We start from the raw sequence: 15,778 nt of genomic DNA on the forward strand, positions 1-15,778 counted from the left end.
TATCTAGCTGTTGTCCATTATTTCTTATGGTGGAAGACAGAAACACTGAGCACTTCTTACCTTAGAGTCTTCTCATTTTTCTCGTCATTTTCTAATTAATCATTTCGATGATGAGCAGCGACAGTTTCCTTGTCATTCAGTTCTCTATCCACTGTTGTTTCTGATGACTCCACACAAATTTTTGCATGTTTTGCTGACGGTTCTGTCCCCTGTGCATTTTTTTGAGGTGCTTTAGTTGTTCCTGTTGGGTCTGGTGGTGGTTTATGACTATGGGTTTGTTTTTGAAGTTATTTTGGTGTTTTTTTTATTATGTTGTGTGTGGAATCTATATCCTATATTACTCGTGTTGATGCATTTCACATTTTTAAAATGCTTGCAGACTTAAGTAATATGATAATTGGCAATCTGCATCTCTCTATTAACACATTATTACCTCATAAGATTGTGGCCGTGCCGCGCAGAGTGGCTGTGCGGTTTGAGGCACCGTGTCACGGATAGTATGGCCCCTCCTGCAGGAGGTTCGAGTCCTCCCTCAGGCATGGACATGTGTATTGTTCTTAGCATAAGTTAGTTTAAGTAGTATGTAAGTCTAGGGCCCAATGACCTCAGCAGTTTGGTCCCTAGGAATTCACACACATTTTGAACATTGGATTATGGCAATGCAGAATATTCACAATTATCACATTTATATTTGTGAGATTTTTGAGACATTGTTCAAGATCGCACATAGCACCACGTCGCTAGAACCTCCCAAAAGTACAACAAAGTCTCTATCGTGTACATTGTTTACCTCTGTAGATACAATCGTCTCTTTAATTTCACCAAGTGCTGCTGTCGGTTTCACTACACCATATGAATATACACAGAAGAGACAAAGAAACTGGTACACCTGCCTAATATCATGTAGGGCCCCCACAAACAAGTAGAAGTGCCTCAACACAACATGGATGGACTCGACTAATGTCTGAATTAGTGCTGGAGGTAATTGACACCATGAATCATGCAGGGCTGTCCATAAATCTGTAAGAGTATGAAGGAGTGGAGATCTTTTCTGAACAGCATATTGCAAGACATCCCAGATACGTTCAAAAATGTTCATGTCTGGAGAGTTTGGTGACCAGCGGAAGTGTTTAAACTCAGAAGAGTGCTCCTGGAGCCATTCTGTAGCAATTCTGGACATGTGGGGTGTCAGATTGACCTGCTGGAATTGCTGAAGTCCGTTGGAATGCACAGTGGGCATGAATGGATGCAGGTGATCAGACAGGATGCTTATGTACATGTCATCTGTCAGAGTCTTATCTCGACGTATCAGGGTCCCATATCACTCCAACTGCACACGCCCCACACCATTACATGCAGGGCCGATGGATTTGTGAGGTTGTTTCCATACCTGTACACATCCATCTGCTTGATACAATTTGAAATGAGAGTCGTCCGACCAGGCAACATGATTCCAGTCATCAACAGTCCAATGTCACTGTTGACGGGCCCAGGTGAGGCGTAAAGTTTTGTGTCGTGCAGTCATCAAGGATACATGAGTGGGCCTTCGACTTCGAAAGCCCATATCAATGTTGTTTTGTTGAATGGTTTGCATGATGACACTTGTTGATGGCCCAACATTAAAGTCTGCAGCAATTTGCGGAAGGGTTGCACTTCTGTCACACTAAACAATTCCCTGTTCATGTAGGATCTTTTCCTAGCAGCAGTGATATTGGAGATGTGATGTTTTACCAGATTCCTGATATTCATGGTACACTCGTGAAATGGTGATATGGGAAAAATCCCAACTTTTTTGCTACCTCGGATATGCTGTGGCCCATTGCTTGTGCACCGACTATAACACCATGTTCAAACTCACTTGAATCTTGATAACTTGCCGTTGTGGTAGCAGTGCAGCACCGTATTTACCCTGTTTACATATCTGTGCTTCAGTGTATATTAATTTCTCCTCTTAGTTTATTTGCAAGACCATGACCATGGCTGTCTGAAAGCACGAACAGTTTGCTATTGGTGCTACAGTCTGGAAATCATTTTGTGTTGTTTCAGTAAACACTTTAACTCAACTTTGGGTCAGCAGATTTATGCTGTCCACTTTTATGCTTGTTTCTTATTTGTCAGCATTGATAAATTTTCTTCTCCTCTTTTATTCACATTGTTCTTTTCCTCTCACCTTGTTCACAAGAATCGCGTAGGTCTGCACTTCCACAAAGTTGGTAGAAAGTACTTGAACTAAGTTTTCATGTACAAAGCTTGTGCTACTGCCACAGTTTTTTTTTAATTAACACTTTTTCCTTGTTGCTGTTGTATGTCACATTTGTCCACTTTTCCGTAATGGTTGCACTATCATATGGAAATTTCAGCATGTTCAGTTCACTTTTTGTGAGCTGTAATTTCAAAATATCAATTTTAAAAGTATCGATAATAAACTGTAAATTACTTGTGTATTCATGTAGTTTGCTAATTTTATCCTTACAGTTTTCAATGATTTCTTTTTAATTGACTTTTTTTTGGAAAGACAGATGCTTAGCTTTTGCCCTTGCCGCCACCTTGGAATACTGGATCTCTGTACCATTATTTGCAAATAGTTTACTTGGAGAAGTTAATGTATACTTACTGCAGTCTTTTCTTGCAGTCTGGTATGGAGCTTAGCATTTTTTATGATTAATGATTTCTTTTATATGTGTACTAGCAGAGATACTTTTTCCATGTGGCTTAAGTGTGTGTGCGTGTGTGTGTGTGTGTGTGTGTGTGTGTGTGTGTGTGTGTGTGTCATTTTTGAAATGGCAAAGCACGTTGTAAATTATTTTCTTGACTTACTTCCTGTGTAAATCACTAGAGATTCTCTTGAGGAGTCTTTCTTCATCCACTCATGTCACTTTGTGTAAATCCATAACATGTACTCTGTGTTTTATACTCTACCTGCCTAATGGAATGAAACATGGGTGACTTTTTGATATGATTTTCATGTTTCATGTCCTGTGTGCAATCTGCAGTCTCTGATATTTTAGGGTGGTACTTTATTTAATAAGGTTTATTTCGATTGCCTTTCCTTGCTGTTTGCTGGAGTGGACATGGTAGTCAGTTCCACCAAACTATATTCCAGCAGTCTTCAAAGAACTTCTCCATCTCCTTGTGAGTGGATGGGTGTTGAAATAAAGTATTAATTGTCCTCCATGCTACTTGAATCACATGAACAACTGAACATTAAACTTTCTATATTCGTACTTTCTTTTACAACTACACAATCTAGTATACTAAGCAGGTTGACAGATTGCCTCAAACATATGTAGCTTTTGTGAAAGCAAGATCAGAATTATGTTTTTACATAAGCCATTTCAACAGTTATTTATTGTGCCATTCATTGTGGTCATGACCTTTCCTCTTTTTTTCTCCTTGTCTTCTAAACACCTTCAAAGCATGATGCCAAGGAACAAAGGGCCCCATACGGCAGGTAGAGATGCTCGCTCACCATTTCGCATTGTAGAAGTGATGGGTTCAAGTCATTCTCCCATCTGCACATTTTGTAATAGTATCTCCAACAGTCTGATGTCCTGACATTTATTTACTACAAAGTTTCAAAAACATTTTTTGTCATCATGAAGCCTGGAAGTGTGACATCCCATCTTAAAAATGTCTTGTCACTGTTTGCTAAGCAGTTCATGGAATAAATAATAAGGAATTCCGGTTCCAATTTAGTCATGTATTGCCTCAATTGTCACCAAGAGACAGTTCACCCATCCATGTAAAGAGTATTATTTGGAGATAACCAGGTATATGCCCAGGTTTTTTGATGCATTCAGTAGCTGCACTACTGCTGATGTAGCTCAACACCATGGGTATTGTCAAATCTCTTTTTCTGACTAGGCAGTGGTACTTTAAAGTGATGTTTCCAAAGTATAATTCGAGTGCAGAAGTCTATGTGGAAAATTTTGCTGCATGCTCATTGTTGATAGAAAATACTTGTGTAGAAGATTATTTGCTCAAACAGTGAAATAAATCATATATACATTATTGGTTAGTCATTGCTCATAGTAATTAAATGTATGTATGCAGTGTGTATGTGTGACATAATGTACCTATTGTCCCTGAAACTGCAGGTACAGTGAATGTTCTCCTTCCAAAGTTTGGTGATCACTATCAGTGGAACAAAGTGACAACCTGTGTCCACAACTTATTTGGAGGACAGCGATGGGTTGACCAATATGGGGAATTGCGTATTACAGCTGGCAAGATAAACTGTAAACTCACATTTGTAAAGGTATGTATAAAAATTCTTCACAGTACTCTTACAGATGTATGCAGTTATTAAAAAATTCATGTAATATGATACCATTCATATTACAAAGCTCATCTTTCTAGACAATTTATTTCCTGTGTTATTTCTCTTACTAACTGTCAAGACTTAAAATGAAGTTGAGCTAAGCGGTAGAAATGCAAAAAGATAATTGATTTACTTCTTGTATAAACCTATCATCATCACCATGATCATCATTTTTCCAGTACAGCAAGCTGAGTACATTTGTAGGTAAGCCTCCTCCATAACTCATGCTCATTTATTTGAGCATCAGGTGGCATCTCGAATTTTATGGTCTTTCAGAATCTGCTTCTCCCAGTGTCTTGAGATCTTCCTTTTGGTCTCTTCACTGGGACATTTCAAAGCATAACTAAGGAGTCGGTTGGGGAACAGTCATCTTCAGATACATGTACCAAAGTCCAGCCCCTCATCCCTGTAGGAGTTAAATGTGGGTAGGGAGCATTGTGGAACCTGTGTAGGCACTGGAAGAACCCTGAAAAGTGACGCCTAAAGAGGCTGTTGTGAAGCCATGTTAGGCATTGCTGGCTACTGGTGGATAGAATCGTGCTTTCAAATTAAAAAAGAGCTTCACAAGCATTACCCTAAAAATCAGTTATATCATATTTGAGAAAAATAGCCATAAATTTGAGGCCATAGACATAAATGGTGTAGTCAAAGAACTGCGCGTAGAAGCATGCATATGAGACCTACATCTGCACATTATCACTGATAAATTTTTGGAAGGATGTAATACATGAAGACCCCAAGAGGGTCCACAACTCTTTTGTGAGTACGTGCATGGCAAGCATGGAGTTCCAAGCCATTCCAGTACTTCAGCTTTTTTTGTGCTGCCGTCTTGCAGTCTTATTCTCTCCTACGTATTTTCTCAGGCTTTTCTCAGATCTGCAGAATAGATTCATTTTTGACAACCTCACTTTTCTATAGGACACTGATTACGGCTTTTTCCATTTTTTCCAAAACATTTTACAACACTAATTTCATAAATTTATGATTGGTCCCTACATGTAGGTTTGACGCCCACTTTTAGTTGCCCAAGCCAATACCTCTGTTGAGTATGTCTGTTCTTTTAGGGGCACAGGACTCCAGGCAGTGGTCAGTAAGCCAGGTGCGATAGCTCTGGCTGAGTGATACCCCTGGGAAGAGCCCTCTACTGAAGTATGTGGCATCTTGGCAAACATCTGGCTCAGTGAAAATACAGACACAGGTTGTTATGACCCCAAAAACTTCCCTTTTTTGGCCAAGACATGGAAGGAAAGCAAAATCAAGTGAGCTGCAAAAACTTGCTTCCTCTGTTCCTAGTTTGCTTGGGGACTGACCGAGGGCCATTTCTAACAACTAAACCTGTGTTTTGTGGCACCAGATCATGGCTGAAGGAGCCACAGAGCACCATTCCAAGGGCTGTCTACTTCTCTTGAGTTTCTTCCTTTATGGTGGATAAGTCTTCATGGGAGCCCCGACCTTCTAAGGTAGTTAAGGAGAAAAAGAAGAAATCTCAACAGAAGCCTACATCTTCAGTGACCGTGGAGGTGCATTCACCCCCACCCCCAATGCCATCGGACTCAGAATTTATGTTCATTGAGATTGTTCTATCACCATGTTCATTGAGATTGTTCTATCACCACAGTGACAGCCAGTGATCCTGGTGCATGACTTGTCTTCTTGGCTCCTTCATACCTAACCAGGAGACCTGTAATGTGATTCAACAAAAAAGCAGTGGATGTTATTTTCTGCCAGAACTACAATTGCTACTGTCCTCTTGTTCGTGTTCTGTGTTACTCTCCAAGAAAGGCCTTTCACTTTTGACCAATCTCGAACCCTTTGAGGTTTAGAACCATACCGGCCCTGAGAGGGTATCTGAAGGGCTCGGTACATTGATTAGCACAAATGTCGTCAGCGAGTGGTTTCCCCTCAGTACCATGTTGGAAGCAGTAGCAGTGTGAATGTAAAGGACCCCAGTGATAACCATATGCTACAACTGTTTGCCTCTGAGCACAGTAGTGCATACCTTGAGATGGCCACCTTAATCCAACAATACCCTCCTTGCTTACTCCTTTCTCCTACTTGGGGATTTCCGTGCACACCATCCACTGTGGGACAATAGCATTCAGTGGCGGTCTTCTGATTGACAAACTTCTTTCTGATCATGACTGCCTCTTCTCAATTCTGGTTCCCCTACTCAGTCTAAGCTACTCGTGGCACCTTTCCAGCTATTGGTCTTGAGATCTGTTTCCCCAATGTCGTGGTTTTGCTACAGTGGTTGCTATACAATGATCTTTGTGACAGCAATTATTTTTCATTGATCCTGTCATTTCCTTTTCACTGCCTAATGAACCAGTTGCCATGCTAGGCTCTCCAAAGTCTGAGCTGACAGTTGTATATCTCTACTCTCAGCTTCCTCCCTGTGTCAGATAATATTGATGAGGTTGTCGGAGACACTTCTACCATGATTGCACACACTAATGGAGCTTTTCCTGCAGATCCCTTCCACCATTACGTGTCACCTCCACATCAGTCATAACAGACGACACATAGTTTTATCTTATTTAATGAGCTACCCCTGCATTATGGTTGTGAAGCATTAAATACAGTAGCTCACAACCTGGGTGGAGTGGCCAGTCCTGCTCTCCATACTAAGGGTGCTCTCTGGGTTCTTTGCCTGTGTTGTTTGTGGGCAACATACATACACTTGAACTGGTTTTTCATTTCCTCAGAGAAATTGGTTTTTATTATCAGATCCAAATCTATAACTGGCTTATGGGGCAGTGGCAGAGTGGTTGGGGTTCGTGGCTTCCCACCATTTTCTGGGCCCAGAGGTCTTCGAGCCTACCTGCTCCATCAGGTGCCCTTGTCACAACATAATCAACAGGAGTGTATGTATATATAGTCAGCCAAAATGATTAGGTGAGATGTTAAGCTGGTAGTATTCTTTCTGAAACTTTGTGATAAAGTGGAATTGAATTGTCATTTCTGAATTTTGTAGGTAATGGTCTGAACATTCCTTCTTGAATTTATGTAAACTTTCACTCTGCCAACATTTCCTCCCTTATATTGCGGAACTGCTCTGACTGTCCTATTATTGATCAGTGAAGGTTCTTCAGAGAAAATGTATATGTAGACTAGCTTATCAATCTAATAAGGGAATGGTCCAAAAAGACGTATCGAAATCTACCCTGAAATTTTTACACAGGAAGAAGACAACGAAAGAAATGTGCTTCCAAAATTTTATCTGCTAAGAGGCACTAGAAGTATTAAACTATGTATGTGCTACTAGGCGTACACACACAGCTGAGGTCAGTGGTACATTTGTAAACAGGAAACACGACACAACCCGATCATAATTTGTAAAGGATATTTCAGGTTACCATTCATTGATAGTTTCTCTGACACAACAGCACACAGTTACTGTTCTCTTGAATTAGCCACTCAAGTAACGTCTATTACAAATTATCAGTTGCTTTTTGCAGTATTGGTAAGTATTGAGTACAGATAAAGCTGAATTAATATTGATTGTGCTTTCATAAGGCATGCCTGCTAATGGTACCTTTTTCTTTTCTTCAGTTCCACAGTTATGTGGAATCCAATTAAAGTTCTCAATTTAGCAGTGATTAAATATGAAGAACATGGTTTCCAGCTGAAATCACCTACTTCTTCTGAGGACATACATATGTGTCATCTGTTAGTTGATTTCCTTGACATTCATTCAAATGATATCAACATTTCATTTGAAATTTTGGCTACATTAGAAGAAATAGGAAGTAACTGTGATGATTCCATGATTTGTGGTTCGGACAATGTCAGGTGCCCCAGTAACAGTTCTGAAGAAGAAGATCTTCTAAGACTAAAAAAAAAAAAAAAAAAAAAAAAAAAAAAAAAAAAAAAAAAAAAAAAAAAAAAAAAAAAAAACTGCTTGAAGTTATGCAATGTGCAAAGGCATTTTCATTTCGTAAAATTGGAGTGTGAACTGTAAAAGGCAAAATGAATTAAATGAAGTAAGAAATATGTGGCAAACGGAAACCCGAAACCATCTGAATGAAAAACTGTTTGAAAGATTAAGAACTGCTTGTGAGAGGCTATGCACCATTACAATGGAGATCTGCAAGACTGGTCCCTCCAAACTGCATCTGACATGAACATTGCTAATTTCCAGGCTTTGTCAACCTGGCCATGCAGGTTCAAGAAATCATACAGGATAGGAAGTTGTAAAATTACCAAGTTTACGTCAAGTAAACATATATAGCAGCTGCCATTGATAGACAATACTCTAGAGAAATTCATAGCTGACGTCAAGATAAAACTTACTGTTATCACCGCAACTGCTGTTTATAATGCTGATCAGTCAGTTTTCGTGAAAGAACTGTGTGCACACTGCACTTGTATCATTTTGGGGTGAAAAAAAGATGGAGTTGGTTGCCCGATCAATGAATGCAATGCCACATTCACATACCATAATGCCAGTGAGAAGTATGAGTGGTTTACTGTTTCCGCAGCTGTAGATCTTTTTTCAAGAACTGCAAGGCAAATTAGGACTAAAAATAAAAAATTGACTGTTTAGTTGCCAAAAAAATTGACCTATCAAAATCTGTTACAATGGGAAAAAATAATTTTCAACATTTCATTCGGAACATATTTATACCAGCTGCAGAAACTAATTCATTGCTTTTGTTGGATTCGTGGTCTGGACATAACAATGCGTCTGTTTTTTTGGAGGTTGGTGAAAAACCTGCAGGTGTAATGTGTTTTCCACCTGGAACTACTAGTGCAATTCAACCTCTCAATAAAGAATTTTTTTGGCAGTGGAAAGCATTTTTCAGGAAATTATCAGACAACATGATTTTTGATACCTCTCTCTCTGTCATGTCATGTTTATCAGCAGAATAGTATTCTTAAGCTCTAGTCATTTGTGCATTACCAGTTTTCTTCGCCATGCATTACGAACATGATCAAGTGTGCCTGGTATGCAGTGCAATATACAGAACAACAGCTGGGACCATTTCTGACTCCATTCTAGTTCTGACTGTAGCTAGTTACTGTGAAGTGCCTGACTGCATCAATTTTTCCTTTGTCCGGTGTGCCTGGTGCAAGAAAAATGTTTGTTTTTGTCATTCAGTAGACACTTCACATTTTTGTGAAGACTACAGGGAATAGAGAAAGAAATGTTTCACTGATAGTCAAATGTACAACATTCAACCATTATTATAAGGAATGGCCTACAGGAATTGTTATAAAATATAGTACTGCAAGACACATTTCATTTCAACAAATTACAGGTCCTCATTGGGGGGGAAGTCATCTGTGACATCAAACACTGCCATGATTTTATTGTCTATGCTAGCCACTTTTATCAGAATTACATGTGTAAGAATTGAACTGTTGATATGAAGTTATTCAAAAAAATGTTTGTATATTTTAAGCCAGGTTTTCACCAGAGCAAACAAGCTAACAAACACAAGCAAAAGAGAATTCTGTCTGGTGTACCTGGGCAGCCTCTTCCAGGTCTTTCAGCTGGACACCACTGCTGCTGCTTGTGTGTCCCTAACCTTCCCCAGTTACCTAATCAGAAAATGGAGACCTTCATTGTAACGTGGGATCTTAACAACATGTCTTTCATGGCCACTCCAACATTTGTGAGAAGTGAATGCTCGGGATTTGATCCTGCGCTCTCTGGATCATGAAGCTCACACTTTGCCACTATACCATTTTTTTTTTTTTTTTTTTTTTTTTTTTTTTTTTTTTTTTTTTTTTTTTTTTGATGGGGGGTGGGGGGAAGAATATGACCATTAGATCTTACTTAGTGGAAACGCTTACTTAGTGGAAAAGCTTTGTCACCTCTTGAGATGATGCTCGATGTCAGTAATTAGTGTTCTGTTTATAAATTTCCCCTCAGTGGTAACGAGAAGCCATGGAAAAATGGCAGCCAACATACAAGGAAATTTGTGGACCAGTGCTAAGGAGAGATGAAATTCCTTGTAAAGTGCATGATCTCCACACATGTCACGCTTCCATACAAAATTGAAACACTTAAATTCTTCCTGCCCTTTGCCATTTTGTATACTCCATCAAGAACAGTGTGTTCGCCATGCAAAATAATCCTCACTGCATAGCAAAGTTTTGCATTGTGGCTCTGACAAGATAGAGTTGTATCCTGTATGCTGAATGTTAGCTCAAAAAACTAAAAACTAATAACACAGTGTTCATAGGCAATGTTCACTATCTCATGTTCTCTTTCATTCCCTCTAATCTAAATGACTTTACCCATATTTTCTGCAAATGCTAGTTTGCAAGTGTTCACTTCCATTCACTCACAATGATTGAGCACTTTTCACTTGCTGTGTTACGAGATAAGTAATTTAGCTAGTAATTAATTGTTTTTGCTGCATATTCTATAGTATTTATGTGCATTAGTGTCAGATAGACGTGATATATTGAAGGTTCCAGTTTTTATTTGCGTCTGAATAGGAAAAGTGAAGTTTCTGTTTAGGACAGTTTTGTATGTACGCAAACATTTGTTTCCATTCTCAAGTGGCATTAATTACACGGGATTATCAATTAAGTCAGTGTACACTACTCAGTATTTATGTTTATTGGTGTCATTTAGACTCAATACATTGAAAGTAGCAATTTTTATACGTTTTATTGGGTCATTTTTCACGTGTATGTAAACGTTTGTTTACATTATAAATACGGGGTTAATCAGTTCAGGTGAGTGTACAATACTCAGTATTCATGTTTATTAATGTCATTTAGACTCGATACAGTGAAGGTAGAAGTTTTTATACGTTTTATTAGGAAAAGTTATACTGACAGGCAATTCTAACCTCACTTGTATATGTTTGACTAGTGCAACCTGTGAGCATTAACAGTTAAGCAAACGTAAAATACATGGTAAATTAGGGTTACACTACAATATCTGAGTAAATCTGTGTTATAATACAACTTCTGAGTCCTTCTCACATACAGTTTATTTAGCAGAAAGCTAAAACTCGCCTCGCTCTCTGCTTAAATTCCTTAGCTTGTTGTGGGCTTTAGTGATCATGTACTGTTAAGCCCATTGTTTCCTATAAAGTAGAGTTCATATCTGTGCTTTACATTCTGAATGCTTATTATTAGCTAAAGGTTTTGTTTTGTACCTGCATCTGTCAGTGTACAATACTCAGTATTTATGTTCATTAGTGTCATTTAGACTCGATACATTGAAGGTAGCAATTTTTATAGTTTTATTAGGTCATTTTCGCCTGTACGTAAACGTTTGTTTACATTATAAATATGAGGGATAATCAATAAGTGTAGCTTACCCTAGGTTACTGTTTAATTCTTTAATAATATTCACTAGATAGCCCCAGCAGTTTACTGTAGGTCACTGTTTTTTTTCCCCCTTTCTTTAGTATTAACTAGATAGCTCCTAGCTGGAAAATAAGCACCAGATCTAGCTTCTACCATAATTTTTATTGTTTTTCATTGTTGAGTGTCCTGTATGCCAAATAGAGTGTAGTTGTTAACCTTGTGTGACAGTAGGTTTCCATAAGTTTCTTATAGCAAATCACATATTAGCTAGATGGATGCAGACTGTGTCTGTCGTGTGTGGATGCAGGAGGAGTTGGCCACTGTCCAAACGCAGCTGGAAGCTGTGTTGGCCACAGTCAATAGGCTTCAGGGTGCCACCTTGCAGTGTGGTGGGGATGGGGTGCCTGGGGCAGCCTCTTCTGTACTAGATGCGCAGGGGGGGGGGGACATCACAGCTCTCTGCTATTGAGCCAGCCTGCCCATTCTCTCCTCAGTGTGGGTGGCGGACTGTGTCGAGGCCTCGAGCCTCAAGGTGAAGGCTGCATGGGGATGCAGGCTCCTGCCAAATCCCATGCACTTTGTTAATAGATTCAGTGTGATATCTGATGCTGAGGGGAGGGGGGGGGGGGAGGGAGGCTGAGCCAGATCAGAAGGCACCTTCTGCCAGGATATTTGTCGCTCCTTCAGCAAGGTCTGGACAGGCACATGAGGATAGGGGTTTGTTAATTATTGGGAGCTCCAATGTTAGGCGGATCATGGGGCCCTTCAGGAACATAGCGGCTAGGACGGGGAAGAAGTCCTACATTCACTCTGTGTGCTTGCTGGGGGGCCTTGTCTAGGATGTGGGAGAGGCTCTTCCGGCAGCTATCTAGCATGCAGGGTGCAGCCAGCTGCAGATTGTTGCACATGTTGGCACCAACGATGCCAGTCGTCGGGGTTCCGAGGAAATCCTTGGGTCCTTTCGACAGATGTCTAAATTGGCGAAGGTGGCCTCCATCTCTCGAGGAGTGGAAGCCAAGCTGCCGATTTGCAGCATCGTACCAAGGGTGGACCGGGGTCCTCTTGTTAGGAGTGGAGTGGTGAATCTAAACCAGAGTCTACGTCGACTCTGTGATGAAAATGGTTGTAGATTCCTCGACCTACCCTATGGGGTGGAAGGTTGTAGGATGCCCCTTGATAGGTCAGGGGCACCCTACATACGGGAAGCAGCTACATGGGTAGAAAAGTACTTGTAGTGTGCACATGGGAGTTTTTTATATTAGGTTCCTCCCCATGGGAAACAAACTGTTGACTTGGAAAATTACCAGTTCATGACACTGATGTGGGTGTGCCAACTGTAAAAATTGTTACCGCATTTACGCGAATCTAAGCCGCACCTGAAAAATGAGACTCGAAATCAAGGAAAAAAAATTCCCGAATCTAAGCCGCACCTGAAATTTGAGACTCGAAATTCAAGGGGAGAGAAAAGTTTTAGACCGCACCTCCAAATCGAAACAAAGTTGGTCCATTGTAATATGAGACACAATTTAGGTCGAATGAATGACGATACAGCTACAGTAGTTTGGTTCGAGTCGTAAGCTTAGCAGTTAAGCTTTACCAGGTAGCCATTGCTATGCGTCAGGTGCTCCATCCGTATTTATATGGCTACCCTTCCTTTTGCCTGTCGCCGCTTGCGGCATGGCTTGCTTTTATGTGCGCTGCCGCCGCTTACAATAAGAAAAGAGAGGAATTGTCTCATTAGCGAAACAATGGCAAGAGACTGCTGTTTGTTGTTACTTACACTGCTGCTTTCTTTGATAATGATAAACGAGAACCAAAGAATAGACTGCGTATGATAGAAGATGTTCTGAACGAGAGTTTAGCAAAAAATGTTCTCCGTTTGAAAATCTTTGCAGACGCCTCTTTAGTATGTTACATTCTGCATAGAAATTAGAGTCATCTTAGATTTAAAAATCTAGCCAGTTGCTGTGCTTCATTTCTGACTGTATCACTATTCGGCGTAAGAATAATACAAATATAAACATGACATGATCTGTATATTCTTTCACGTTTGCTGTTGTGTCACTCTACTTTCGTAGTTTATTAGGCAGACAGGATTTATATGAGATAGCAGCAAACACGAAAGAATACATGGCAAAATGTTTATATTTGTCTTATTCTTATGGTGAAGAGAACACTGCATGTGATTCACAATCCATAAAAGTTCCTATTAGCAACCATCTCTTCTCACAGGTACGAAAAATTCAGAATTTAGAGTTGGCCATATTGACAAACATCCCAAACAGTCTCGCCAGTTGGATTTTCGTAGTACTTTGAAAGGCTGCTACATTCGAATATGAACAATACGGAATTTGTATTTACTTCATTGGATAATGTATGAAAGTGCGGGAGTCAAAACTCGGGGCAGAGAAAAAAGCTCGTCTTCCACTTTTTTTTTTTTTTTTTTTTTAATTTATTTACTGGTGCAGAGGTTTTGGCGCCAGTATTTATCTTTGTGCCTGCAAAGCATGCCTGTGTAGCGCTACATATATTCTATGGCAGAAGTTAGTTGTGGCGGCACCTACCAACATTTTTCAGAACTTCCGCTTACTTTGCTCTCGATTCTAAGCCGCAGGCGGTTTTTTTTATTACAAAAACTGGAAAAAAAGTGCGGCTTAGATTCTAGTAAATACGGTAATTTGCCTAAACAGGTCATTCCAAAGGATTTAAATATGCTAAATCTCATGTTAGTAAATTGTCGAAATGTCTGTAGCAAGTTCCCCTAGTTACTCTCCAAAATAGACAGTAGTAATGCCAATATTGTATTAGGTACTGAAAGCTGGTTGAAACCAGACATAAATAGCAGTGAAATTTTGAACTTGGATTGGACAATGTTTAGGAAGCATAGGACTGTTGCAATGGGAGGTAGTGTGTTCATTGCAGTTAAAAGCTGTTTAAATGCAGTTGAGATCGATACTGGGTCAGACTGTGAAATAGTCTGGATAAAGCTGTCAATCAGACAAGGAGTGACCATTGTATTAGGATGTTTTTATAGACCACCAGCATCCGCAACAAACGTCGCAGAATGTTTCAGGGAAAGTCTAGATAGAGTACATAGGAAATAAATATCCAGATTATCCATTAGTTATAGGTGGACACTTTAATCTGGTGTCCATTGTCTGGGAAAATTACACATTTATCACAGGGAGCAGAATCAAAGACTTGTGTGAAGTTATTCTACGAGCACTCTCAACATACAACCTTGAGCAATTGGTTAGAAAACCAACTCGAGATGGGAACATATTAGATGTCTTGGCAACAAACAGACCTGATCTTTTTATGGAAGTTAATCTAGAAGAAGGTATTGGCGACCGTAATGTTGTTGTGACTTCTACGTCAGTGGAAGTTGGTAGAGTTTTTTGTTTGGGAAAGCAAAAATATCTTCATAGTCAGCTCCAAGCAGTCATCACGGACACAAAGATATTGAGCATCTTTGGTCGGAATTTAAAGGTATTGTCCACCAAGTGCTAGAGAAATATGTGCCTAGCAGAAATATGGGGAGAGGGAATTCCAGATAGTTCTGCTACGTGGCACTGCGTGAGTGATTCGCAGAGTGGCGTGCTAGACGGGCAGGTCTGCACAAACTGCTGTTATAAGCTGTTCTTTGTGTGGCAAAAATATGTAACTTCAATATTTTTGACAAAACACTTGCAGTGCCTCTGAACAGCTAAAATTTTGGCAGTGCATTTCTTTCTTGTCTTCTTCCTGCATAAAAATTTTCAGGGTAGGTTTTCACATGTCGTATTGGACCATTCCCTTGTAAGCGTTGCTTTGAAAATGATCCCTGTTACTCCTCAGAGTATGTGTTAATGTCGGACCTTGTGATGGACTGAAACTGATTTATAATGTAATTTTGGTGTGGATTTCTGTCTTGAGGACAGTGCACAGCCTCTGAGGTCCTCACAGATGTGTCATGTGTTCTGGTCCAAATTTTATCTATGTCTGCACACATATTCTGCCATCCTGGTCTTCCCTATTTTACTCTGTTTTTAATTACTTTTAGATGTGATTATTCACCATATAGCGGAGATGCTGAGTCGCGATAGGCACAACAAAAAGATTCACACAATTATAGCTTTCAGCCATTAAGGCCTTCGTCAACAACACACACACACACACACACACACACACACACACACACAC

At 39.9% G+C, this 15,778-nt stretch overlaps 1 protein-coding gene across 1 annotated transcript in view; it reads left to right on the forward strand.

The window, feature by feature from the left end:
- The window catches only part of LOC124619465 (oxysterol-binding protein-related protein 6-like), a 261,036-nt gene that overhangs the window by 218,779 nt on the left and 26,479 nt on the right, over positions 1 to 15,778 (forward strand). The window contains exon 15 of the mRNA XM_047145864.1: positions 4,098 to 4,258. Coding sequence (XP_047001820.1) covers positions 4,098 to 4,258 — 161 coding nt within the window. The remainder of the gene's footprint in view (positions 1 to 4,097; positions 4,259 to 15,778) is intronic.

This window comes from Schistocerca americana, chromosome 6, assembly GCF_021461395.2.
Source record: "Schistocerca americana isolate TAMUIC-IGC-003095 chromosome 6, iqSchAmer2.1, whole genome shotgun sequence".
Classification (NCBI taxonomy): Eukaryota; Metazoa; Arthropoda; class Insecta; order Orthoptera; family Acrididae; genus Schistocerca; species Schistocerca americana.